Consider the following 27,813-nt stretch of genomic DNA (forward strand, 5'->3'; position numbering starts at 1 on the left):
GGCCGCGGTCCATTAGTACATGTCGGACCCGCGTGTCGCCACTGTGTGATCGCAGACCGAGCACCACCACAAGGCAGGTCTCGAGATACAGACTAGCACTCGCCCCAGTTGTACGGACGACGTAGCTAGCGATGCACACTGACGAAGCCTCGCTCATTTGCAGAGCAGATAGTTAGAATAGCCTTCAGCTAAGTCAATGGCTACGACCTAGCAAGGCGCCATTAGTAACATTGCATGTATCTAAAGAGTCTCACTTGTATCGCCACAATCTCCAGATGTACCAAAAGGATGGATTAAAGTTAAGTATTCCAGAAGCTACGTACTTTTCTTTATAGCATTCATTACGTATCCTGTTTCAGACTTCACGCCATCCTGCTTTAGCTTAGCGCGTGCCTTTCGGCTTCCTCTCATTGCGTCTAGGCTGTCTTGTCTAGACAACAGTTTGAATTTAAAAGCTCAAAAATGCAATATGTCATTTATTGTTTGCTATTGCGTTTCACATAAACAAGACTGATTATTTGAGTACTGGTCTCAGACCAGTAGACATGGCTCAGATATCACAGCGATACAAATCACGGCCACGGCCACTTTCAGATGAAGAAATTGTCACACTTTTGTATGAATCGGATGCTGAAAATGGTCCTGAAGTTGAGGACCTTGTGGTAGATTCTACAGATGAAGATTACCAACCTGTCGCTAAAGTGGAGAGTGACAGCTCCGAGATTGACGATGAAGGTAATTTACATTCATTTATATTATTATTATTGTTACTATATGAATAATGATCACTATTATAATAGAGCTGACACTTCTACTGCTACTTCTGTTACTGCTATTTTATTGTGTGGTATGTTATCTTTATAATGAGTTGTAGCTTTCTAACTGTCTCTTTCTTCACGCAGTTGCTGAACCAGGACCAAGCAGTAATATAAACAATGCTAGAGAAGGACCTACCCTGGGTAAAAAAAAGAACTGCACCTCTTGTAAGCGGACCAATACAGAATCGACGTAGAAGAGGAGAACGAAGTGAGGTTCACTTCCAGAACCTGGCTCAAAACTCCTGGGGAAGGACAGGATCACGGAGTGGACTGTAGCAGACATCGGTGTTACTACTCCAGGCAGGATAGGTCAACAGAATATATTGAAAGAAACATGGAGACCTACTCCACACACAAAGCGGCACGTCTCAAATGATAATGTTTCGGGTGCCTGGCACCTTTTAGTTGATCAATCAATGTTGAAACACAAAGAAGTGCACAGAAGCAGAGGCACAACGGCTTCTTGGAAATGATTCCTGGAGTTTGCATCTAGAAGAATTAGATGCATTTGTTGCTTTATTATATGTTCGTGGTGCACTAGGTGCCAGATGTATTGATGTAGATGAGTTGTGGTTGAAAAAGTGGGGAGCCCCATTTTTCACTGACACAATGAGCAGAAACAGGTTTTCAGAAATTTTGAAATATGTGTGTTCTGATGAAAAAAATACATGGTCGGAACATTTGAAAAATGACAAATTTGCACTTATATCAACTACTTGGAACCATTTTATAGAAAACTGTCAGCTGAATTACATACCTGGATCAAATGTCACTGTGGACAAACAACTTTTCCCCAGCAGAACCAGGTGTCCGTATTTGCAATATATACCGAATAAGCCTGATAAGTTCAGAATCAAATTCTGGCTTCTAGTGGGTGTAGAAACAAAATATCTTTGTAATGGGTTCCCTTATGTAGGAAAGAACGAACAGAGGGCACTTAATGGGAAACTTCCAGAACAAGTAGTAATGAAGTTGGTAGCTCCATATTGCAATAAGGGGCGCAATGTGACTACTGATAATTTTTTCATTACGGTCACACTTGAGGAGAGACTGGAAAAAGAGAACATTAGTCTTGTCGGCACTATCAACCATGCAAGAAAAGAAATTCCGAACACTATAAAAAAAATGAAAACTCCTCTTTATACGTCTGTTCTCTTGAAAAGGGAAGGTGGTACTCTGTTTGCCAAGGGAAAAAGAACAAAAATGTTCTTCTGTATAGAACTATGCACACACATGTTGAAATACAAAATAATTCGAAACACCTTCCCGAAACAGTGAGCTTCTACAATAGCACAAAATTTGCTGTAGATGTCTTGGACCAGATGACGAGGAAATATTCTGTCCGCTCTGGTACTCGTCGATGGCCTGTACACGTATTTCACAATATCCTTCATTTAGCAGCCATCAACGCATGGATCATTTTCAAGCTAGTGACAGGGATCAAAATAAGTAGTAGGAATTTCATCCTAAATCTAGCAGAAGAATTACGTAGGGCTTATATGGAAACCAGAAATCAGGAAAGGATGCCAAGGGATGGAAAAGAAAAGGAAGAAAAGGATGATGGTGATGAAGAAAGAGAAGAAGCGGAAATTCCTGCAAAAATAAGAAAACTATGCCAAACAAGGAAATGCAGAAACAAGAAAAAGTGTGCAGTACATGCAAGAGATATGTCTGTGGGCCATGTACATATAAAGTAATAAAGACAGTAGTTTGTAATGCTTGTAAGTAGGATTAGGTACTATACATGGTCATATTTTATGATTGGTCTTTCTCTTAACATATTCATGGGTACTTAGTTTCTCCAGTAAGATTAATTTCTATTAATTTTAAAACTACTGCAATACAATTAATATGGTTGCAGATAAATATTGTGAACTATGTTCTTTAATATTAGTAATATTATGTTCCCATTGTTGTTGTAAAATACAATGATACTGTTATTAAACGTAATTAAAGTGATACATTGTTATCAAGGTCATTAATATTTACATTAAACAGCACAGCATGTACTTACAAAGAAAGTGGCCACTTTGACCACGTCGTCGGTTCTAACAAGGGAACTTCCCCATCGCAACCCCCTCAGATTTAGTTATAAGTTGGTACAGTGGATAGGCCTTGAAAAACTGAGCACAGATCAATCGAGAAAACAGGAAGAAGTTGTGTGGAACTATGAAAAAAATAAGTAAAATATACAAACTGAGTAGTCCATGCGCAACATAGGCAACATCAAGGATAGTCTGAGCTAAGGAGCGCCGTGGTCCCGTGGTTAGCGTGAGCAGCTGCGGAACGAGAGGTTCTTGGTTCAAGTCTTCCCACGAGTGAAAAGTTTACTTACTTTATTTTCACAGAGTTATGATCTGTCCGTTCGTTCATTGACGTCTCTATTCACTGTAATAAGTTTAGTGTCTGCGTTTTGCGACCCCACCACAAAACAGTGCGATTGTTATTGAAGTCGTGAGCTATATTTGCTGGATTCATATTTCCCACGGAATACATCTCACGTATTTAATGCACTCTCGTCCAAAGTCGCGAACAGTCAACTGCCAGCCAGGGAGCCTCGTTAGCAGGAATACTCTCTCTTCAATGCGCTGTAGTCGACTGACGTCGTGTGTTTCAATGTTTGTTTAGGTGTAGCGTCCCCACCCTACGGTGCAGTTACCTCGCATCTGAGGGGGGTGCGATGGGGAGGTTCCCTTGTAAGTACAGTACTAGTTCCGGCGGTTCTAGTGTTAATAGATTTGAAGTTAGCAGTATTCTTCAGACTGATTATGAATAAATCGTATAAGGATACTCATACAATGGAGGCTCCAGTTTGGAATATCTACAACACTATGCAAAGGGGATTGCCGCTCACCATAAAAATGACAGACTGAGTTGAAGACACGTGCAACGAAAATACTAATACAAATTAAGCTTTCAGTCAAAGTGTTCTTCAGAAAAGGAAACACACACACACACACACACACACACACACACACACACTGGCACCTCTGACTGAAACGTCGAGCTGCTGGAGATGGTGGTCATATGTATGTGATGTGTGCTTGCTTATGTGAATGAATGTATGTGTGTATACCTTTCTGAAGTAGGCTTTGGCCAAAAGCTTAATGTGTAACAGTTTTCTTGTTGTGCTTATCTGCAACCCAATGTCTCATCTTTACAGTGAGTAGTAATCTCTCATTTTCCTAATAATGTTGTATAAAGAAAAGGCGATACAAATGTCTGGACTATTGGTAAATGAATACAAACACAATGTTATCTTTTTCAATAAAACAGCTATAATGCCAGCATTTGGAAAATCAATCAAAGTTCCACTGTGATTTGTCCATCTACCTCCACAATTGCCAATTTGGATCACTGCTTCATACACCACCATGATTACTATCTATCTCATAATCACTGACCCCTGGCTTTGAGCTCATATTGTAAATACATCATGTGACAAACATCAATGTGCTGTATTTTGTCGGAATCATGGAAATGTCTACTTTTATTTCATGTATGAATATTACGCTTTAGTTATGATGGGGGCGACATAGGTGGTAATAGTTAAGAGAAAGGGTGCTTTTTCAAGCATTTTTTGGCGCATGTCCACTTTGAGGAGTCAAAGAAGTCAGACCTTAACTAGGAGAAACAATCCATGTCCACAGTTTAATGACACAATCTTGTTACATTTGCACGTCAATATTCATTATTTTCTGGTTAGTTGTTTCATCCCTATAATGTCAAACATAAGAGGCTGACGTTAAGGTTGAGTTTACTGTTGTAGCTACTGCAACAGAGAAAGCACAGGTACGAAGCTCGAACATTATATCATGAGTCATTGCTAATGAATACTCCCCGTGTTTATCAATTGAGTTTGTAAAGCAACTGCATTATTAGCTGTAATATATGTGACTTTGCGGTGGAGTGTAGTTGTCACACCAACGCGCTGTCGTCATAGTTGAAACGCACGATAAGCGCATATTCACCAGGAAGAATGCCAACTTCGCACTAGCATTCCTAAGTAGCATTGATGCATTCAGTTATTGTTGCAAGCAGAGTGCAATAACAAGAGAAATTTCCAGCGAACACTTGATATACAATCAGATCTCAATAAATGAACAATGAAATTTTTTGTGTATTGTAAACTTTAACAGTAAATGAAAAATCATTTAGCTCGAATAAATTTTGCAGGAAAGAATGATCAATGAAATAAGACCAACTTTAATCGCTATTGCTATTGTCCGAGGTCTCGCTGCTTGGATCAGCGGTAGTCCTATTGCTATCCACTGAGCGCAATACACTTCCAAAAGGTATCCTTGTGACCTCAAGTGCAAGTGCACATATTCTAGTGGGCCTGCTACAGAAAGTTCCTCAAACAATGCGGCATAGATGGAAGATGTATATTACTCCTTTACATACCTTCAATAATAGAGTCCTTCCTCCATTTCATTGATGGATTTCATGACATTGGATTTATCATTGTGTAATATCAAGCCTGACCAGTAAGGTAATTTTTCAAGCACACTCCTAAACTACTCTTCGTAGTATATGGTATTCATCTCAGAATGATAATATGTACCTCCTGATTGTCCAATAACACATGAGCCAGAATTCTGCATGAACCCATCTTTGTCCCCAATGTGGCACCTATTAATAGTTTTTCCAGAACCGGATGTCATTTGACTTTTCCTTTCAAGCCATTACACTCTAACACTTTCTCTGTGATAACCAAACACATTTTGCAATGGCATTTTTTGTTCCTGCCATCCAAACTTTCTGGAATGGTTTGCACTACACCAATTCTCTTTAGTATAACAAATAGACCATCCTGTGTTTGTAAAGTGTTATTTCCTGCAAGAACACATTTCTTTTGTTCCTGCTACTGTTCTTTTCCGTCAGCACAGGTTTATTTGTTGAATGTTTTGCATCTGAAGGCCAATTTCTGAATAGAATGACAAGAGGTTGTTTCACTCTTATCAGAAAATTCTTCCATTTCAGTGTAACTTTTCCAATATGGCAGCTACTGGTAGAAACTGCTCTTCCATATAGAAGTGTTTGATTTTCCTTCTTGCGACTCTCTGTGTAAACTCGTCCAAGGCTAACTTCTGTCACCTGCCAGTACTCCTTTTTAGTGATAAAAGACATGAAGTTTCTCTATATTCTCTCAAAAATCACTTGACTGTACTTCCACTAATTCTGACAAATTTAGAAATTCTCTCTCTACTAGCTGTGATATTCAACTGCTCGCATCCTGTTCCTTTTCGGCCTTAAAATAAGTAGATCATCACGGTCTTTTGACAACTCCATAAACAATGAATGGTTTCACACATATAAGAGGCAACAAATTATATCACACAGACTATCTAAGACAAGTATGAAACAATGAAAGGCTAAACTACTATTTATTATCTAATGGTAAGTCACAAAGTACACTGTAACTATGAATACAGAAGTGGAATTAGTGTTCAGAGGTCCAGCAACATAGCATATGAACTGCTATGAATGGCAACAACAGAGCTTGCATTTACACTTTCCATCCTGTTAATAGACAGGGTGAACATCAATAAAACTGGCAAACTGCAGGGACAGATTCCTGACAAGAAACGGAGGAAAAAAGGCCTACAAACGTGCGTCTGAAAATGCGTCATTGCCACGGTAGATGATGATAAATCACAATTCCTCTGACTGCATGCTGTGTGTTCCTTATATATTTCAGGCTATGTGATTGACACAATGTACCATAGCAGCAGAATGGTTTGGTATTTGTGTTGGGTCCAAGCCAAGATGGTATTTGTGTACAGTCAAGCAGATGGAAATGGTCAAGAGGCAGCACAAGATCAAATACTCTTACAAGCACCAACCACATCACAGAACATTTCAGGCCCTTTTGGGCATCTGCATGAACATGGGTTGTATCAGACAGACGAATGTGCAGGGAGGCAGCGGACTGTGCATACACCAGTTTTGAGAGAACCAAGTTCTACAGAATATTGAGACAAACCCTAGTACGAGCTCCAGGTAAGCGGCTTTCCAACAAGGTGCAACACAGCACGATTATGTGTATCCTGCATGACAACTGCTAATATCCCTATCACCTGAGGTCCCACAGAGGCCATTGTGAACAACTGTTTGACATGGATGCAATAGATATCTATACTGTGTTCTGGGATGATTTCTTGTCATTGCTCGCACACCAGTCATTTCTGGACACATGTTCATGGGACCTTTTACCCTCCATTTCCAGTCAGGAATCTGTCCCTGCAGTTTGTCAGTTTTATTAATGTTCACCCTGTATGTATTACCATTAGGTGAACTGCAGAAATCTACACCCACTATTATTAGCACAAGACGGTTAATTGGAAAGCAATGTAAATTTGCCTTTAAATAGAGAACAGTTGCATCTTTAAGCTGTGCACATAAAATATTTTTCCTAATTATGGTCTAACTTCTACAACTCCTCAAAGTTAACACCCTCAAAAAAATGCTCAAAAAAGAATGCTTTGTCTTAAATATTACTGCTTATGTCACCCTCTTTTCAACTACAGTGTAATACTCATACACCAAATAAAAGTAGACATTTCAACAATTCCTGCAAGGCACAAAACATTGATGTTCATCACAGGATGTAACCAGAATATGAGCTCAAATTCAGGGGCCAATCATTATGAAATGGATAATAGGTTTGGTTTCTTTTATTGCAGTTTTTTATGTATAAAGGAAATTCTAATTTTTAATAAATCTTATTTATTTATTTATCACTTGTCATTAGCCAACATTTGTTGAAATAGACAGTTTTGACATTACATTCGATAGTAAATCTAAAATTGGGAAACTATGTACATTCAGATTACATTACATGAGGATAAAGAATTATTCTCTACATTATAGTTACTCTCTACTACATTCCAATTCCTTTACATCATAGATACACTTATCAGCTAACAATTTGTGCAGCTGCTTCTTGACGGCATCACCTTGTAGGTTTTTCAGTGATGGCGGTAACTTGTTATATAATTTTAATCCTGTTTGTTTAAAGCTACTTTGGACCTTAGACAGCCTAGTAAAGTCTACATCAAGATTGTTTTTATACACTCCTGGAAATGGAAAAAAGAACACATTGACACCGGTGTGTCTGACCCACCATACTTGCTCCGGACACTGCGAGAGGACTGTACAAGCAATGATCACACGCACGGCACAGCGGACACACCAGGAACCGCGGTGTTGGCCGTCGAATGGCGCTAGCTGCGCAGCATTTGTGCACCGCCGCCGTCAGTGTCAGCCAGTTTGCCGTGGCATACGGAGCTCCATCGCAGTCTTTAACACTGGTAGCATGCCGCGACAGCGTGGACGTGAACCGTATGTGCAGTTGACGGACTTTGAGCGAGGGCGTATAGTGGGCATGCGGGAGGCCGGGTGGACGTACCGCCGAATTGCTCAACACGTGGGGCGTGAGGTCTCCACAGTACATCGATGTTGTCGCCAGTGGTCGGCGGAAGGTGCACGTGCCCGTCGACCTGGGACCGGACCGCAGCGACGCACGGATGCACGCCAAGACCGTAGGATCCTACGCAGTGCCGTAGGGGACCGCACCGCCACTTCCCAGCAAATTAGGGACACTGTTGCTCCTGGGGTATCGGCGAGGACCATTCGCAACCGTCTCCATGAAGCTGGGCTACGGTCCCGCACACCGTTAGGCCGTCTTCCGCTCACGCCCCAACATCGTGCAGCCCGCCTCCAGTGGTGTCGCGACAGGCGTGAATGGAAGGACGAATGGAGACGTGTCGTCTTCAGCGATGAGAGTCACTTCTGCCTTGGTGCCAATGATGGTCGTATGCGTGTTTGGCGCCGTGCAGGTGAGCGCCACAATCAGGACTGCATACGACCGAGGCACACAGGGCCAACACCCGGCATCATGGTGTGGGGAGCGATCTCCTACACTGGCCGTACACCACTGGTGATCGTCGAGGGGACACTGAATAGTGCACGGTACATCCAAACCGTCATCGAACCCATCGTTCTACCATTCCTAGACCGGCAAGGGAACTTGCTGTTCCAACAGGACAATGCACGTCCGCATGTATCCCGTGCCACCCAACGTGCTCTAGAAGGTGTAAGTCAACTACCCTGGCCAGCAAGATCTCCGGATCTGTCCCCCATTGAGCATGTTTGGGACTGGATGAAGCGTCGTCTCATGCGGTCTGCACGTCCAGCACGAACGCTGGTCCAACTGAGGCGCCAGGTGGAAATGGCATGGCAAGCCGTTCCACAGGACTACATCCAGCATCTCTACGATCGTCTCCATGGGAGAATAGCAGCCTGCATTGCTGCGAAAGGTGGATATACACTGTACTAGTGCCGACATTGTGCATGCTCTGTTGCCTGTGTCTATGTGCCTGTGGTTCTGTCAGTGTGATCATGTGATGTATCTGACCCCAGGAATGTGTCAATAAAGTTTCCCCTTCCTGGGACAATGAATTCACGGTGTTCTTATTTCAATTTCCAGGAGTGTATCTGGTATCATGTGGGTGAACATCTGTTCTGGAAGGTAAGGTATGTATTTGTTTTTTTATGGAAAGAAGACACATTTTTATATACAGAGAAGGTAATGTTAAGTTCCTTACAGTGCTTTAGACATGATTCTTGGCTTTTAATACCTGTAATTGCTCTAATTGCTTTCTTCTGCCACATGAACACTGTCTGAGCAACAGATGAGTTGCCCCATAATTTTATTCCGTACTGTGAGTGAGATTCAAAGAAGGCATAATAAGAAGATAAAAGTTGATTTCCGCTAACTAATGTTTTTAGTTACCTTAACAAAAAGACTACTCTAGATAGTCTGGTACATAACAGTTCCGTGTTGTTGTTCCATGTTAATTTCGGGTCTAGGTGGATTCCTAGAAGTCTTACAGAGTCAGACTCATTTAATTTTTGCTGTAGATTGTGCAAGAAGAAATACATAGTTTCAGTCTTGCTACTGTTGAGTATCAGCTTGTTGCTGTGGAGCCATATGGCAGACTTTTCAAGCATTACTTTTGTTTGTTTCTTCACTTCCTCCAATTTGTTATCTGAGGTAATCAGGGTTGTGTCGTCAGCATATATTATTGACTTGTGAAGCATGAAAGTAGGCAAGTCATTCATGTATACCAGGAAGAGAAAAGGTCCAAGCACTGAGCCTTGTGGCACGCCTCTTACAACTGGTAGGGCATTTGATTGCTGGCTATTTACTATAACTACCTGAGTTCTGTTCATCAGGTATGATCTGATTAGTGCCAGTTCGTTATTTTTGACACCATAGCACTCTAGTTTCATTATTACTATTTCATGGGATACAGTATCAAATGCTTTACTCAAATCTAGTAGTACAGCACAAGTGATGGAATTGTTCTCGAAGCCATCAAGTATGTCTGTCACAAGAGTTTCTACTGCATTTATTGTAGACAATCCTGGCCTAAAACCAAAGAGCGAGGGGGAAAAAAGATTTTGTTCAGCGAAGTAGTTGCAAAGTTGTGTTTTAATGCAGCATTCTATTATCTTGGATAATATAGGTATGAGGGATATTGGACAGTAACTTTCAGGTTTGTTTTTTTTTTCTCCTTTTTTATAGATTGGGATAACAATAGTAGCCTTCAGGACCTCAGGAAATTTTCCAGCTGTAAAAGTACTATTGATCAGAAAGGTAAGAGGGGCAACAATAATGTCAATTATTTGTTTCAAGATGGTGTTGCAGATGCCATAGAGATCTTCGCTGTATGAGCCATGTAGGTTTGTGACGACTTTGTATACAGTTTGGCAGGTCACCTGTTTCCATTTAAAGGATAAGTTATTTAGGTCAGGAATGTTGTAGGTAAAACTTTCAGAAGTTGCATCATCTGGTGCTGAGGTAGCAGTAGCTTCGAACTTAGTACTGTTAACAAAAAATTCATTTAATTTTTCTGGCACTATTGGAATTTCTTGCCTGTTTTTATGCTTCCCTGCTATTTTGTTTATTACCTGTCAGGCTGCTTTGCATTTGTTGCTGGAGTTTTCAATGAAAGCATCATTGGCTCTCTGCTTTGCTGTCTGTATTTCAGTCCTATAATTCTTCCTGGCTTCTTTATACCTCTGCTTCGATTCTAGGTTACCAGTTTTAGCCATTTTATGTAGGGCAATAAGTGTGTTTCTCAGGTCATGCAGTTCAGGAGTAAACAAGTTGTGCTTCATTTTTCTATTTGGTGCACCATCTATTTTCATCTTTTTGATTATTTGTGGGCAACAGTTTTGAACTAAGCTCATTAGTATGTTCAGGAATAAGTTAAAAGCATTATCGTTGTTATTACAATTACATACTCTGTCCCACTCAAGTTCTGGTAATTTTTGCCTTAACTTTGTAATGTCAGAATATAATAATCTGATGCTCTTAATGTGTTCAGGTTGCTGAGTAGGATAGTTTTACTTCTTTAAATGCAATAAAATTCATTGAAGTGCATGATATTCCAGCACCATTACATTATACTTTGAAAGCTGGTGTAACATAATAGGTGCCACATGCCCACTGGCAATATTAAATTATCCCGAAACAGGTGTGTCCAAAACATGCGAGTATTTACAGCCAAGGCACACATCAAACAACAAAGAATTTCTTGAGTAATATATGTGAGAATATGAATCTGTTCAATACAACAACATAATTGGCATGTTATGTAATTATCCATATGTTGTGTAACTGAAATTGTAATATATACTGAATCCTTACCTGAAATGAATCTGCTTCCTCTCTGTTACCAGTGTACACAATATACAGACTTCCAGCTCCATCAGAAACAACAGCAAAATCTGCCGATGTGAAACTGAGGGATGGGTTGTAGTGACCAGGCTTGCGGGGATGATGTTTTGTCATCTCCCACATGGTATGAAGACCTTCAAAACGACCTGTCTAACAAAATTGAAATCTGGGGTGAAACAAGGTGCAATGGACAGTGAAATCCCATACAAACTGAGTCAAATACAAGGTTACTGCTGATTTGCCAAGGCCTCTTCACTTTCATTAATCCTTTTTCATCTAGCCTGCTATTAATCCAATGACTAAAATTGCAATGATATCGACAAAGTATAGCATTTTGTATCTGATCTATAATTTAACAAATTATTTGGTGTCATTCACCACAAGTTCCACCTACCAGTGAGTGGCAGAGGGTACCTTGTAGTACTACTGCTGCTCATATACTTTCCTGTACCACTTGCAAGCAAGAGTGAGGGAAAAACGACTACCTATATGCTTCTGTACAAGCCCTAATTTCTCTTATGTTATGTTTGCGATCCTTTCTCAAAATGTGTGTTATTCTGTACTTTCAGACCTTCGATAACAGTCTGCACTGGGACACCATGTCAAACACTTACCAGAAAACTAGAAATAAAGAATCTGCCTGTTACCCTTCATCCATGTTTCACAGGATATCACTTAAGAAAAGGGCAATGTGGGTTTCACAAGTAATTTGTGGTCAAAAGCTTTTCTGTCTCAAGGAAATTTATTATATTTGAACTGAGTATATGTTCAAGAATTCTGCAGAACACCGATGTCAAGCATACTGGTCGGTAAATTTTTGGTTCTTTTCATTTATCCTTCTTCTAGACAGGGGTCATCAGCACTTTTCTCCAGTCAGTTGAGACTTTGTGCTAAGTGAGAGATTTGCAATAAATGCAATCCAACTAAGGGGCAAATGCCGTTCAGTACGCACTGTAAAACCAAACTAAGATTCAGTCTGGATCTGCGGACTTATTTGTTTAGAACTCTTTCAATTGCTCCTCTACACCAGGGACGCCTATTGTCATGTCCCCCATATGGAAGTTTGTACAATTGTCAGACACCAATATGTTTGTACTATCCTTCGGTGTCAATGATTTCTTAAATGCAGAATTAAAAATATGGCTTTCCTTTTGCTGTCTTCTACTGCTGTGCCAGACTGATCAACAAGTGACTAAGCAATTTTATGTAGGAACAGAATTTTCTCGAGTTCTCTACAAGAGCTTTTACTAAGGTATCCACATAATATAAATTATCTTCTGATTATACATATGCATAGAAGTGATTATGCAATCCAAAATCTTTGGTGTGGAGGAGCAAGTACTGATCACCGCTAGGCAGGATGTAGCTGAAACAAAGATTAGCATTTTGTATCTGACCTTTGACTTACCAAATTATTTTGTCTCACTCGCCGCAGTCTCCACCTCTCATCCACGTAATATAAATTATCTTCTGATAATACATCTGCATACAAGTGATTATGGAGTCCAAAAACTTTGGCATGGAGGAGTGAGTACTGATCATCACTAGGTAGGATGTGGTCAACATCTGACATACAGAAAACAAAGAATGTTATTGTGGTACACTGCAATATGAAATTAAGACAAAAACAGATTTTTTACATTTTAAGTTATGCTATCACTAACAATATATCTGAACATTAACACCACATTTGGAAATAGAACATTATCTTATAAGAAACAGGAACTGACGCTCCAACCACTAGGGATTGATTTAGCCACAGCTAGTTCCAAGTTAGTCTATTATATCAAGAAATATGTAGCTAACAGATGTGAACAATAAGACTGAGGCAATATTTATATAAATGTGCTAGAATTTAAAGTGTTGGTAATGGAACTTGCATATTTTTTTAAACAAAAATTTTCTTAAAACACAGAAACAGTGAAACACTTCAGACAAACCTGAAAGGAGTGGCCTCTGAAATTGGTAGTAATGTATTTATTTCAGCAGTTGAATTAACTGTGCTACAAATGAACTGTGCATGTGAAATTCTTTGAACAAGATTAACTAGCCAACATTAAGTTAAAAGCTAATTTTTTACAGTGCTACATGAAGTTAGAAGATGAACACCAGATGATGATATTATGCTACACTATGTGATCAAAAGTATCTGGACACCCCCAAAAACATACATTTTTCATATTAGGTGCAGTGCGCTGCCACCTACTGCCAGGTACTCCATATCAATGACCTCAGTAGTCATTAGACACAGTGAGAGCAGAACGGGGCACTCAGCGGAACTCACGGACTTCGAATATGGTCGGGTGATTGGGTAACACTTGTGTCATATGCCTGTATGCGAGATGTCCACATTCCTAAACATCACTAGGTCCACTATTTCTGATGTGATAGTGAAGTGGAAATATGAAGGGACACATACAGCACAAAAGCTTACAGGTCAATCTCGTCTGTTGACTGACTGAGACCGCCGACAGTTAAAGAGGGTCATAATGTGTAATAGGCAGACATCTATCCAGACCATCACACAGGCATTCCAAACTGCATTAGTATCCACTGCAAGTACTATGACAGTTAGGTGGGAGGTGAGAAAACCTGGATTTCATGGTCGAGAGGCTGCTCATAAGCCACACGTCATGCTGGTAGATGCCGAAACGACACCTCGCTTGGTTTAAGGAGCGTAAACCTTAGACGACTGAACAGTGGAACAATGTTGGGTGGAGTGACGAATCACAGTACACAATATGGCGATCCGATGGCAGGGTGTGGATATGGTTACACGAGAATAACATCCCTGTAATGGACTGGCCTGCACAGAGTCCTGACCTGAATCCTACAGAACACCTTTGGGATGTTTCGCAACGCAGACTTTGTGCCAGGCCTCACCGACCGACATGGATACCTCTCCTCAGTGCAGCACTCCATAAAGAATGGGCTGCCATTGCCCCAAGAAACATTCCAGCACCTGATTCAACATATGCCTGCAAGAGTGGAAGCTGTCATCAAGGCTAAGGGTGGGCCAACACCATATTGAATTCGAGTATTACCGATGGAGGGCGCCATGAACTTTTAAGTCATTATCAGCCAGGTGTCCGGATACTTTTGATCACATAGTGGATGTTTCAGTGCAATTTCACACACACATAGAGCAAATAATGCTTGACTCAAAGGGTTTCAGCAGTTCAATAATATGTGATTTCCAATTAAAGTGATGATCAATCTGCAGACAGGAATTTTATGTAGGCTTATGGCCTTCATGCTATTGATGATGATATATCCTGCCTAGTGCAGAATTGGACAAACTATTTTTTTCTAAAGTAAATGATAGATCATTTGTTGAGAATGAGTCAATAATAGCTTTGAATATTTTATTAATTGCTCCTTCTCTTGCTGCAGCTCTGTTGGGCTTGATGATGCTGATTGCATCATCAGCAAACAGCACTACTACTGCTGTATAAATGGAAGATAGAAGGCCATTTGCTTATAACAAAAACAGGAGTGGTACCCAAACTGAACCCTGTGGGCTGCCAACAGTAATTTGTCTCTAGTCACAAGAAGATTCATCATGAGAATTGCATATGGTAACAAAGATTTGTCTTAGTTAAATAGGATGTTAACCATTTACTCATTGCACCTCGTAAGCCATAAACTAAATTTCTCCAAAAGAATGATGTGACTTTCACAGTCAAATGTTTAAGACAGATAACAAAAAACACCAGTAGGTGAAATATTGTCATTCAGAAACATAAATACACAGTCAGTGAAACGGTTGACAGCATGCTGAATGGAGTTACCTTTCTAAAACCCAAACTGTGAGCAATTCAGAATCTTGGGTTTGCACCATTCTTAAATACATTAACTTACAAAAAATTTTTGAAAGGTAAATTAACAGTGAAATGGATGGATAGCCATTAATATCTGCCTACTACCTTTCTTAATGAGGAGTCTAACAATGCAACAACTTAATCTGAATGGAAAGATATCTTGTACGAGTGATACATTAAATATGGTGCATGGCTGAGTGTGCTAACTATATCAGAGTGAGATGCTTTTAATATTTAGCTTGTAATGTTAGCAACCTCAAAAATGTTTGTTATATTTCTAAACAATTGAAACACCAGGTTGGAACATCAACATTATTAGGAAAAGGATAGATTGCTACTAGCCATAAAAATGACCTGTTGAGTTGTAGACAGGCACAAGAAGAAGACTCCCCCCCTGCTAAAGCACTCGCCCGTCCTTTCTCCTTCTCTGCTACTTTCCTTTTCTTCTCCCCATCTTTTCCCCCATCCCTCACACCCCACCTCCTGACATTGCACTTGGCAGTCTCATCAGGCTGCAATCTAGTCCCTGCATGCCCTGCCAGACAGCGCTCTTCTCTCCTGTCACCGTGCCTTACTATCCCTCCCCCTTCCCCACCACAAGCGATTGCTATTCATGCAACTGTCACGTTTCAGTTAGGTCTGTTGGTGGTAGTGATCATATGTGTGTGTGTGTTTCTTTGCTGAAGAAGGCTTTATCCTAAAGGTGTATTGTGTAACAGTCTTTTCGTTGTGCCTGTCTGCAATTCAATACATCATCTTTGTAATGAGTAGCAATCTATCCTTTTGCTATATTTTTGATGTGGACCATTCGGTCAGTATCTTTAATTACTAGATCATCTTGCCCTGTGTTGTACTTTCCTCATTTCCCTTTAACTACACTCCATATTGCTTTGATTTTATTTTCTGAATTATTTATCTATGACACGATGTGCATGCTTTTTTATTTCTTCTAATGTTTCCAATAAAACTCCCCCAGCCTCTTACCTCTCTCTTTTTTTCCCCTCCTCTACTTCCTCCTTTTCCAATACCCTTCCCCCCTACACCCCCTCACAGTTCCAGAGCACGTAGCAGCCCTAATCTGTCCCCACCACATTCCTGCATGCTTTCACAAGTAGCATTATACCCCCCCCCCCCCCCCAATCCTCCCCCTTCCCACCACAGCCTCCTTCCTTACCCCCACCATCCAGACTGCTTCTCCCACTAGGCACAGTTACTTGCAATCCAGCCTCAATGACCAGAGACAGTGATCATGTTGTGTGAATATGTGTGTGTTTCATACATTAAAAGAAGGCCTTTTGGTTGGAAGCTCACGTTTACCAGTCTTTTCATTGCACCTGTCTGCAAATCAATGGCTCCTCTATATGGTGAGTAATAATCTATCCTTTCATGATATTGTCATTATTCCATCCTCGATTCTCCATTGTTTGATTTTGCTCAACGGTTTTCCTTCCATTCCGCAGCACAGTGATGTTTTCCTTTGTAGCTATTCTCTTTTGCACTCCTTTGCTCAGTCCATCCTTTTCTATGTCTTCATGTGTTTTACCTGTTGCCTACCAAACTGCACACGCTCTGACTTATGAGCCACACTGCATTGCCACCACACACCAAATAGCTAAGTAACTGTGCTTATTGTTGGTTTCTCCCACCAATATATTAATCATCTACCTTCAAACTGATCACTTTTCCCGTCTTACTCTGACATATATTCCATGTGTCATTTTTGTACGTTCCTGTGCCAAGTGAACTTGTTGAACCTCAGGCTACCAACCCACCCCATCCCCCTCTCTTTCTCTTCTCTTATTCCACTAAGCATACACTAACCTCAACCTCATCTAATACAGTCAACATTCACTGTCTCCTCCCCCCCCCCCCTCTATCGACCCACTGACCTGTATCCCACTTTATCATCTTTTTATTTATTTGCCATTGTGATTTCATGTCAATTTCAAATAATTTTCGCCTTTCACTATCGGACCTACTCCCTCGTGTTTCACCTTTTTCCTCAACATTTCATTTGCTCCGTACTTTTGTGATTTTTCCACACATATTTTAATTTTTACATTTTATCATATTTTTATGAGCCTTTTTGCATATATTTTTATGTAATGTATGTATTTTTGCCTTTTTTTATCCTCCACTATGGATCTTTGCTTCTTCCATCCGCACCAAAGCAGAAAAGTTTGCTTATCCCTAGCCAGAACCAGGTCCAAAATACTGTTCCTGCACTGTTACCTGGCTCATGGTCTTACTGCCAAACTACCCATACCTGGCTGCAGCCCCTCCTTCCACAATGATCTCCAACTGTTCAAATGCTACCACTACCCAGCCCTCACCAACCTAATCCTGCAAAATCATGTAAATCAGGCCCAAACCACCTTGCAATACCTCCGCTCCATCCGTAAAATCCTCCTGCCCTGCAGTCCCACAATCCTGTATCCCATTTCTCATGAACTCTCACCCTCCAGGAAATAGAGCAGCATGCACAACATCACTTCAAAAATCTCTCCAGCCTGTTCACCTCCTACTCTCACGTTGGACTACTACTATCAACCATCTGTACAACGGTCTCCTAACCTGCCCCATGTCTCCTCATTGCCAACAAACCTTGCCTCACAGACAACCTACATTTACCACACACTCACACTCAGAAACTCTCACCCACCACCATACAGAATCCAGAACACAAACAGATTCAAAACAGTCATGAACATTTCCTCCAAAAGACTTAGTCCCACAGAAGTGTCAGTCCTTTCCAAAGACATAGCCTTTTGCTCCACTCCCAAATTCAATCATGCTGGACTTGTTAAAGACCTTCTCTTCTTCTCCTGGCCCCTAAAGTGGCAGCATTTTTTTTTGCCACCAACCCTACCACTCAAACTCAAGCCCAAGCCAATTCTAAATGCTGCCTGACTCAGTTCACTCCTCCATACAATAATCATCCACACCCATTGATCCCAAATCACCTCCTATTAATATTCCACAATTTCTCAACTTCAAACCTTACCTCATCATCAGTCACCAAATACCTCAACATGAAGCTAATCTCAGACCTGCAGAAAGAACTGTAATCCACCACCTAAAGTCTGATTCTGACCTTATAATCATACCTGCCAACAATGGTTCCACCACTGTCATTTTGAACCACAGTGATTACCTGTGGCAGATGGTCTCTGCCAGCTGTCAGATTCATCCGTCTACCCTGTCACTGCTGTGACCCCATTCCAGACATACAACAGATTCTCCAGTCTCTCCTCAAATCCTTATGCCCATCCCACAAATTATCCCCTGAATCTCTCTCTCTCTCTCTCTCTCTCTCTCTCTCTCTCTCTCTCTCTCTCTCTCTCTCTCTATCTATCTATCTCTATCTCCTCACCCCTACCACTAACTGCACTCCTAACTTCCACAGGCTTCCTAGAGACCATGTAGTGGGACGCGAAATTGAAGCATCACCCATCCACCAGTGTCAGCCCAGTTTGCAGGTGAATACAAGTTTAATTTAGTGTTTTGTTTATGTATTTTGTAATATTTGTAATGTTTGTGAATTATCTAAAGTTTTGTATTTATTTTTATGTTTCATGTACGGAGAGGGCGGCGCAACGAATGGAAACAGCGTCTTCACTGCCGGGACCAGAGAGAAAATTGCTGGCCACTATACGTTGCGGGTCGACAGCCAAAGAGCAACAGGAGTTGTTGCGCCGTGCTTCTAAAAACTGAAAAAATAAGAATTTGTAATGTTTCTACAACAATGACGTCATAGAAAGGTTAATCATGTTGTAAATGTTCAGTCCTATCTTGTCAAAACTCATGTTCACGTCTATATGTAGTATATGTGAAGATAATAAACTAGTATATACTACAAAAGTTTAAATACAGGTTCCGAGAATTTATTTATGAAGAATTATATTAAGGACAAAGTATTACTGATTTATTTGACAAGATTATTAATTTTTGACAACGTTCATCGCGAGTTTGAGTCTTGTTTATTTAATGTGGTTTTAATATTTATTAAAGCAGATAACTTGCATTAATATAATTTCTGAGAAGAAACAAATGACATCTAAATTGAAAAAAGTTTGCGCAAACCAATTGGACTGAGTGACGTAATTCTGCGCATACAACTCAAATGATGATGTTTTAATTACAGTTTCGCTCAAGAACCATTCAGAGGCAACTTTAAAAAGAATTTAAATAATTTTGAAGTGTTTTGTAACTGACGTAGGTGACAAAGTCTGCACATGGTCATATGTCAAAAGAAAATCATTTATACAAAACTTACGTCGTTACACTACAACCATAAACCCAACCATCCTGGACATCCTATTGTGGCCAGTTATGATGACCTTTCAGTTCTTGTGGACCAACACCTTCACCCTACCCTCCTGTGTCAAATACACCAACTACATCTTCCATCAAGTCACCACAGTTTCTGCTCCTTTACTACACGATGCCCTGCTTGTCACTATTGATGCTACCATGCTCTACACTAACATCCCTAATACCAGTGGTCTTGCCGCCATTGAGCACTACCATTCCTAATGTCCAACTGATTTCAAACCTAAAACCGCTTCCTGGTCGCCAAGAACAACTATGTCCTCACTCATAATTATTTCACCTTTGAAGTCATCACCTACAAACAAATCAGTGGTATGGTAATGGGTACTCGTATGGCACCATCCTATGCTAACCTACTCATGGGCCATCTGAAGGAATCCTTCTTAAACACCAAGTATCTCAAACCCAATACCTGGTTCAGATTCACTGATGACATCTTTCGTGATCTGGATTGAGGGTGAGGACACCCTAACCACATTCCTCCAGAACCTCAACACCTTCTACCCCGTTTGCTTCACCTGGCCCTCCTCAACTCAACAAGGTACCTTCCTCGATGTTGACCTCCACCTCAAAAATGGCTATATCAGTACCTCTGTCCATATCAAGCTTACCAACGAACAGCAATACCTCCTCCTCGACAGCTTCCACACATTTCATACCAAGAAATCCCTTCCACACAGCCTAGCCACATGTGCCTGTTGCATCTGCAGTGGCGAGCAGCCCCTCTCGAAATACACCAAGGGTCTCACTGAGACCTTCGCAGACTGTAATTATGCCTCCCAACCTTGTACAGAAACAGATCTCCCTTGCGTTATCTATTCAGTCATCTATTACCTCCCAAACTACCACCGTACAGCCACGGAGGAGGATTCCCCTGGTGACACTGTACCACTCAACACTGGAGCAACTGAATCACATTCTTCAGCAGGGTTTTGACTACATCTCATTGTACCCTAAAAAGAGAAATGCCCTTCACACTACCCTTCCCATCTCATTACACAATATCCTTGTCAATCCCTACACAACCCTTGTTCACAACCCCTTGCTTCCTGGGCCATATCTTTGTAACAGACCTAGATGCAAGACTTATTCCATACATCCACCCATTGTCACCTGCTCCGGTCCAGTCACAAGCATCATCCATCCCATCCAAGGCACTGATACCTGCGAAGGTTGGCTGATTGGTTGGTTGGTTTGTAGATTAAGGGGACAAAACTGCAGAATTATCAGTCCCTTTTTCCTTAGTCACACAGATCTTGGATTAAAACCATACCCAAAAGAATCCTATCGCCTGAAATCTGGGGAAGGAACAAAATTCATAAAACTGTGTGTGTAACCACACTGAAGCAGAAAACAAAAGTAACAAGCCAAAATTGAAAACATTAACTAAAAGGAAAAAATGGTAGAACCTGTTACAACAATGCAGCAGACAGTATGAGCTGTTTGACCGCAAAAATAAAAAACGAACGAGCCAGCCACTCTACAGCACACTAAAACTTCCAGCCTAAAAACACAAGGCAATAGAAAAACAGATGGTGAAAAGATGAACATCAAGACTAACAGACAGCACCAGAGGGAACAAGGAAGAGTCAAAATACAGATGTGGTGAAGGCCTGGTAGAGAAGGCCAGACGCCCACCCTTTGAGTGATAAAAACCCCTCTCTCGAATAAAACTGAAAACTTGATCAACTGTTGAGGCATTGTCACCAAACACCATAGGTTGTTCGTCAGGAAGATTAAAAGTTTGCCTCAGCGTGGCTAGATTGAAACAGCCCGTCAGCCAAGTATGGTTGATGCAGAGGCGGTAAAGGACAATGGAGTCCCTGTGGCTGATATAAAATGACTTCCAAACACTTGTTGTCTTCTTTATACCATACAACTTATTGGGCATACTTAGGGTGTGTCATTCAGTATGCCACACCCTGAAAATTTTAAAATGTAATACCGATCGGAGGTCAGTTTCCAGTGTGCCAATTTCCAGACTCGGTTTACAAGTTGCCTCTTTGGCTAGCTTCTCGACAAGTTTATTTCCCAGGATTCCGATGTGTCCCGGGTTCCATATGAAGACCTCTGACCATCCACGTTGTTCGAGGATGTAAACAGACTCTTGGGTGACCATTACCAAAGGATGGTGAAGACAGCACAGGTTGAAAGTTTATAAGGCACTAAAGGTGTCACTACAAATGAGAAAGTACTCCCCAAAACATGCTCAAGAGCACGAGAGATGGCTACCATCTCTGCAATGAAAACACTGCAGCCATCTGGCAAGTAGCACTGTTCAGTATGTCCTGCATGAGGATAAGTGAACTCGACATGTCCATCAACCATCGAGCCATCCGTGAAAACTACCTCTGAACCACAGGACACATCAATAATAAAGAGAAATAGGTGTCAGAGAGCCACAGAATGAACTGAGGCTTTTGGCTCAGATGAACTGTGGCTGAGGTATACACCATGTTTGGTGTATGTGAGTGGATCCAGAGGAGAGGTGGTACGGGGAAAGACTCAAGTGAGAAGGGACTGGACACGGACTGCAATTGTAAACCCAATCTGGGCTGCAGTTGTGGGAGATGGATCTTCGTGTTAGGGACAAGGAGACAGTAATTCAGGTGTTTAGGCGAGCTGCAAATGTGGGCGGTATAAATTACAAGCAGTTGTTGTCACTGGATCCACACTGGAGGAACCCCAGTTTCCACTAGTACGCTGTTCACAGGGCTCATCCAGAAAGCTCCCGTCACAAGTTGAACTCCACAGTGGTGTATAGGGTCCAGCTAAGGGCAATGCTGAACCGTATGCCAGGCTCCCACAGTCAAGGCAGTACTATACAAGGGCTTTGTACAGCTGCAACAGTGTAGGATGATCTGCGCCCCAGTCAGTGCAGCTCAGGCATCAAAGAATGATAAGGTGCTGCCAGCACTTTTGCTTAAGCTGGCAAAGATGGGAAAGCTAAGTTAAGAAAGAATCAAAAACCAGTTCTGAAAAGCGATAAGAGTCCACTACATTATGGAGATGACCATCAATATAAAGTTGTGGGTGCGGGTGAATTGTACAACGGTGACAGAAGTGCATGATGCAAGTCTCGGTGGCTGAAAACTGAAAGCCGTGGGTGAGGGTCCATGACTGCGCCTTTCTTATGGCTAACTGCAGTCAAAGTTCAGCCACACCAATAGTACATTACAAAAAGGAAATACAGAAGTTGCAGAGTTGTTTTGAGACCATTAATGGCCACTGAAAAGAGAGGGATGCTCAGTATACAGACCTGCGGGACCCCATTCTCTTGGATGTGCAGGGAACTGTGTGAAGCATCGACTAACTCTGAAGGTGTAGAATGATAAAAAATTCTGTATAAAAATCTGGAGCGGGTCCCGGAGACCCCACTCATGTAATGTAGTGAGGATGTGATGTTGCCATGTGGCGTCATATGCTTTCGTAAAGTCAAAAAAGATGGCAATAAGGTGATGACCACATGAAAAGGCTGTTTGGATGGCACACTCCAGGTATACCAAGTTATCAGTGGTAGATTTTTTTTTTTTTTTTTTGGTAGGGTTTAAGGGCGCTCAACTGCTGAGGTCATTAGCGCCCAGTCACTGGTGTTAGAGCACAAGGAACCTGCTAAAACTCAAGGGGATGGGGGGACATCAAATAGACCTGACAAAGATGCAGATTAAATAAGTAAAAAGGTTAAATGTCTTTGGTCAAGCCAGTTAAAGTTATAAAACGCAGAAGACGAGCAGCTGCTCGAGCGTCATCAGCTAAAACATCCGGTAAGGTAGATGGCAGGGACAGGACAACACGAAATTGACTAAAACGGGGACACGACAATAAAACATGGCGCACCGTTAATGCCTGACCACAAGGGCACTGCGGGGCTGGGTCACCAGAGAGCAGGTAGCGGTGGCTAAACCGGCAATGCCCAATCCGCAACCTGGTCAGAAGGACCTCCTCGCGCCGAGATGGTCGGGAGGAAGTTGTCCAAGCAGTTGGGAGCGGTTTTACTGCCTGGAGCTTGCTTCCTTGGAGGGATGACCAAGCATCCCACCACAAGGACACAAGCCTCTTACATACATCCCCACAAACGTCAGATGACGGGACACAATGGGAGGCTGGCCGAGGCTGGAGGACTGCAGCCTTGGCTGCAGCATCCGCAGCCTCATTCCCAGGCACTCCTACATGTCCGGGGACCCACAGAAAGCTGACAGAACCGCCATTATCAGCGAAAGAATGGAGGGACTGCTGTATTCGTTGAATCAAGGAATGGACCGGATAGGGAGCCCCAAGGCTCTGAAGAGCACTGAGTGAGTCAGTGCAGAGTACATACGATGAATGGCGGTGGCGGCGGGCATACTGAATGGCCTGATGGAGAGCCAAAAGCTCGGCCGTAAAGCTGGAACATTGGTCAAGGAGCCGGTATTTAAAGGTGGCGGTCCCGACGACAAAGGCACAGCCGACACCATCGTCAGTTTTGGAGCCATCTGTGTAAATAAAGGTGTGACCAGCAAGTCGAGCACGAAGTTCGACAAACCGTGAGCAATACACTGCAGCCGGAGTACCCTCCTTCGGGAGTGAGCTGAGGTCGAGATAAATACGAACCGGAGCCTGGAGCCAAGGTGGTGTCGGGCTCTCACCCTCTCTGAAGGTGGTAGGGAGGGCAAAATCCAATTGTCGAAGCAGGCGACGGAAGCGGACTCCGGGGGGCAGCAGGGCAGACACATACAACCCGTACTGACGGTCGAGAGAATCGGCGAAGAAGGACTTGTAAGAGGGGTGTTCGGGCATAGACAACAGCCGGCAGGCATACCGACACAGCAGTATGTCGCGCCGGTAGGTCAATGGTAACTCGGCAGCTTCAGCATAAAGACTCTTGACAGGACTAGTGTAGAAGGCTCCGGTCGCAAGACGTATCCCCCGATGGTGGATGGAGTTGAGCCGGCGTAAGAGGGATGGCCAAGCGGACGAGTAGACGAAGCTCCCATAATCCAGCTTCGATCGGACTATGGACCGATACAAGCGAAGCAGGACAGTGCGATCCGCTCCCCAAGATGAACCGCTAAGAACTCTGAGGACATTAAGGGAACGTGTACAACGGGCCGCCAAATAAGAGACATGTGGAGACCAACACAGTTTCCGGTCCAACGTGAGCCCTAGAAACTTAGTTGTGTCCACGAATGGGAGAACAACGGGACCGAGATGTAAGGATGGCGGAAGGAACGCTTTATATCGCCAAAAGTTGATACAAACCGTCTTCTCTTCAGAGAACCGGAAGCCATTTGCCACGCTCCATGAGTAGAGGCTGTCTAGACAACGCTGAAGGCAGCGCTCCAGGAGGCATGTTCTCTGGGCACTGCAGTAGATCGCGAAGTCATCGACAAAGAGAGAGCCTGAGACATTAGGTGGAATGCAATCCATAATTGGATTGATCGCGATGGCAAAAAGGGCTACGCTCAAGACGGAGCCCTGAGGCACTCCGTTCTCCTGGAGGAAGACGTCGGACAATACGGAACCCACACGTACCGTAAACTTTCGATCCGTTAAAAAGGAATCAATAAAAAGGGGCAGACGACCGCGTAGGCCCCACTTGCGCATAGTGCGGAGGATACCTCCTCTCCAACAGGTATCATAAGCCTTCTCCAAGTCGAAGAACACGGCTACCGTTTGGCGCCTTCGCAAAAAGTTGTTCATGATGAATGTCGACAAGGTCACAAGGTGGTCAACAGCGGAGCGGCGGCGACGAAAGCCACATTGGACATTAGTAAGTAGTCGTCGAGATTCGAGAATCCAAACTAACCGAGCATTAACCATGCGCTCCATCACCTTACAGACACAGCTTGTAAGAGAAATGGGGCGGTAACTAGAAGGAAGGTGTCTATCCTTCCCGGGTTTGGGTATAGGAACAACAACGGCGTCACGCCAACGCATGGGGACCTGACCTTCGGTCCAGACGCGATTGTAGGTACGAAGAAGGAAGCTTTTGCCCGCAGGAGAAAGGTGTGCCAGCATCTGAACGTGAATGGCATCTGGCCCCGGAGCAGAGGACCGGGACAGTGCAAGCGCACGTTCGAGTTCCCGCATAGTAAAGGGGGCATTGTAAGTTTCCAGATTCAGCGAGTGGAGTCGTTTGTATTCAATACAATTCGCCAACGTAGGATGGCGGCGAAAGGTGCGTAAAGCACGTCGTCGAGCACGGATAGCGTCCCTACAAGCCTCGTTCCACCAGGGGACGGAAACGCGACGTGAAGAAGAAGTAGTACGAGGTATGGAACGTTCGGCAGCATGGATAATAACAGCCGTGAGGTATTCGACCTGACTGTCACAACTGGGAAAATCGTGGTCCGGAAAGGTCGCCAGGGAGGAGTACCCAGTCAGCTTTCAGTATGTTCCAGCGCGAAGGACGTGGGGATGGGGTGTGGTGCAGGAGACGAACGACACAGGGGAAGTGGTCGCTCGAATAGGTGTCAGAAAGGACATACCACTCGAACCGACGGGCAAGAGTGGTAGAACAGATCGAGAGGTCCAAGTGGGAGTAGGTATGAGTAGAGTCCGAGAGGAAAGTCGGGGCGCCGGTATTGAGGCAGACAAGATTGAGATGGTTGAAGACATCCGCCAAGAGTGAGCCTCTTTGACAGGATGCAGGAGAGCCCCAAAGGGGATGATGGGCATTGAAGTCGCCAAACAATAAGAACGGCGGGGGAAGCTGATCGATCAGGTGCATCATGTCAGCCCGACTAACAGCAGATGACGGTGGAGTGTAGACGGTACAAACTGAAAAAGTAAAAGCAGAAAGAGTAATGCGGATAGCTATTGCTTGGAGTGGGGTGGTCAATGGGATGGGATGGTAATAGACATCGTCCCGAACGAGCAACATGACCCCACCATGAGCTGGGATACCGTCCACAGGGGTGAGGTCATACCGCTCCGAGGTATAGTGGGAAAAGGCAATACGATCAGTCGGGCGCAACTTGGTTTCCTGGAGACCAAGGACGAGCGGACAGTGCAGGCGGAGGAGCAGTTGTAATTCCTCCCGATTAGATCGAATACCTCTTATGTTCCAATGAAACAACGCCATTGCTAGTCAAAAAGTTGGGGGAACGAGACGGGTAAGAGCTGGCCACCTCGATGGCCGCGGAGGGCCAGGTTGCGAGGCAACAACGCTACAACTGACGGCAGGCGGATCCTGTTCCATCGACTCGTCGCCAGCTGCAGCCGCTGTCCCTGATTGTGTAGGAGGGGCCGCATCATTTGCCGACAAAAGGCCGGCGGAACGCCTGGCAGCAGAGCGTCCCGGCGAAACTGAGGACGGCCGGGAGCAGCGACTCACGGATGAAGCGTCAGATGAAACGCGCCGGGGTGGAGAGGGGGATAGAGACTTCTTCTTGGAGGCCTTCTTGGAAGGCCGAGGAGGCACAGGGATGGTGGGCTGGGCCCGAAGAAGGTCCTCACGCGCGGGGTCCGTTTTGGAACGCCGGACCTCGGAAGCTGGGGTCCGGAACGTTTCCCCGATGGACGCCTGAGAAGAGGATCGCTTCTCAGGTGGCGTGGGGAGAGGAGGAGGAGGAAGGGTGGCCCCTGGGGCAGGGGGGGTGGGGGCCGCGGGGGAGGAGGATTTGGAAGGGAGGGATTTGGGAGGCGGAGGCAGAGCCCCCTGATGGGCAGAGGAGGCGGAGGGGGGACAGGATAGAGGTGAGGATACAGCGGAAGGAGTGGACACAACTGAGGCAAACGAAGTGGCCAGTGACACGGGATGAAGGCGGTCATACTTCTTCCTGGCCTCAGAATAAGAGAGCCGATCCAAAGTTTTGATTTCTTGTATCTTTTTCTCCTTCTGATAGGCGGGGCAGTCTGGGGATCTAGGCGTGTGGACGCCAGGACAATTAGGGCACCGAGGTGGTGGGGTGCAAGTATGTTCCTCACGAAGAGGACGTCCACAGTCGCCACAAAGGGGCTCAGCCTCACACCGGGACGACATGTGCCCAAAGCGCAAACACCTAAAACAGCGCATAGGAGGCGGGACGTAAGGTCGCACGTCGCACCGGTAGCACATCACCTTCACCTTCTCCGGGAGAACTTCCCCCTCGAAGGCGAGGATAAAGGCCCC

At 43.5% G+C, this 27,813-nt stretch overlaps 1 protein-coding gene across 1 annotated transcript in view; it reads right to left on the bottom strand.

Moving 5' to 3' along the window:
- LOC124607047 (nudC domain-containing protein 1) overlaps positions 1-27,813 on the bottom strand; it is a 126,993-nt gene that overhangs the window by 86,488 nt on the left and 12,692 nt on the right. The window contains exons 2-3 of the mRNA XM_047139223.1: positions 12,977-13,134; positions 11,539-11,718 (exon numbers count right to left, since the gene is read on the bottom strand). Coding sequence (XP_046995179.1) covers positions 11,539-11,718; positions 12,977-13,134 — 338 coding nt within the window. The remainder of the gene's footprint in view (positions 1-11,538; positions 11,719-12,976; positions 13,135-27,813) is intronic.

Source organism: Schistocerca americana, chromosome 3, assembly GCF_021461395.2.
Source record: "Schistocerca americana isolate TAMUIC-IGC-003095 chromosome 3, iqSchAmer2.1, whole genome shotgun sequence".
Lineage (NCBI taxonomy): Eukaryota > Metazoa > Arthropoda > Insecta > Orthoptera > Acrididae > Schistocerca > Schistocerca americana.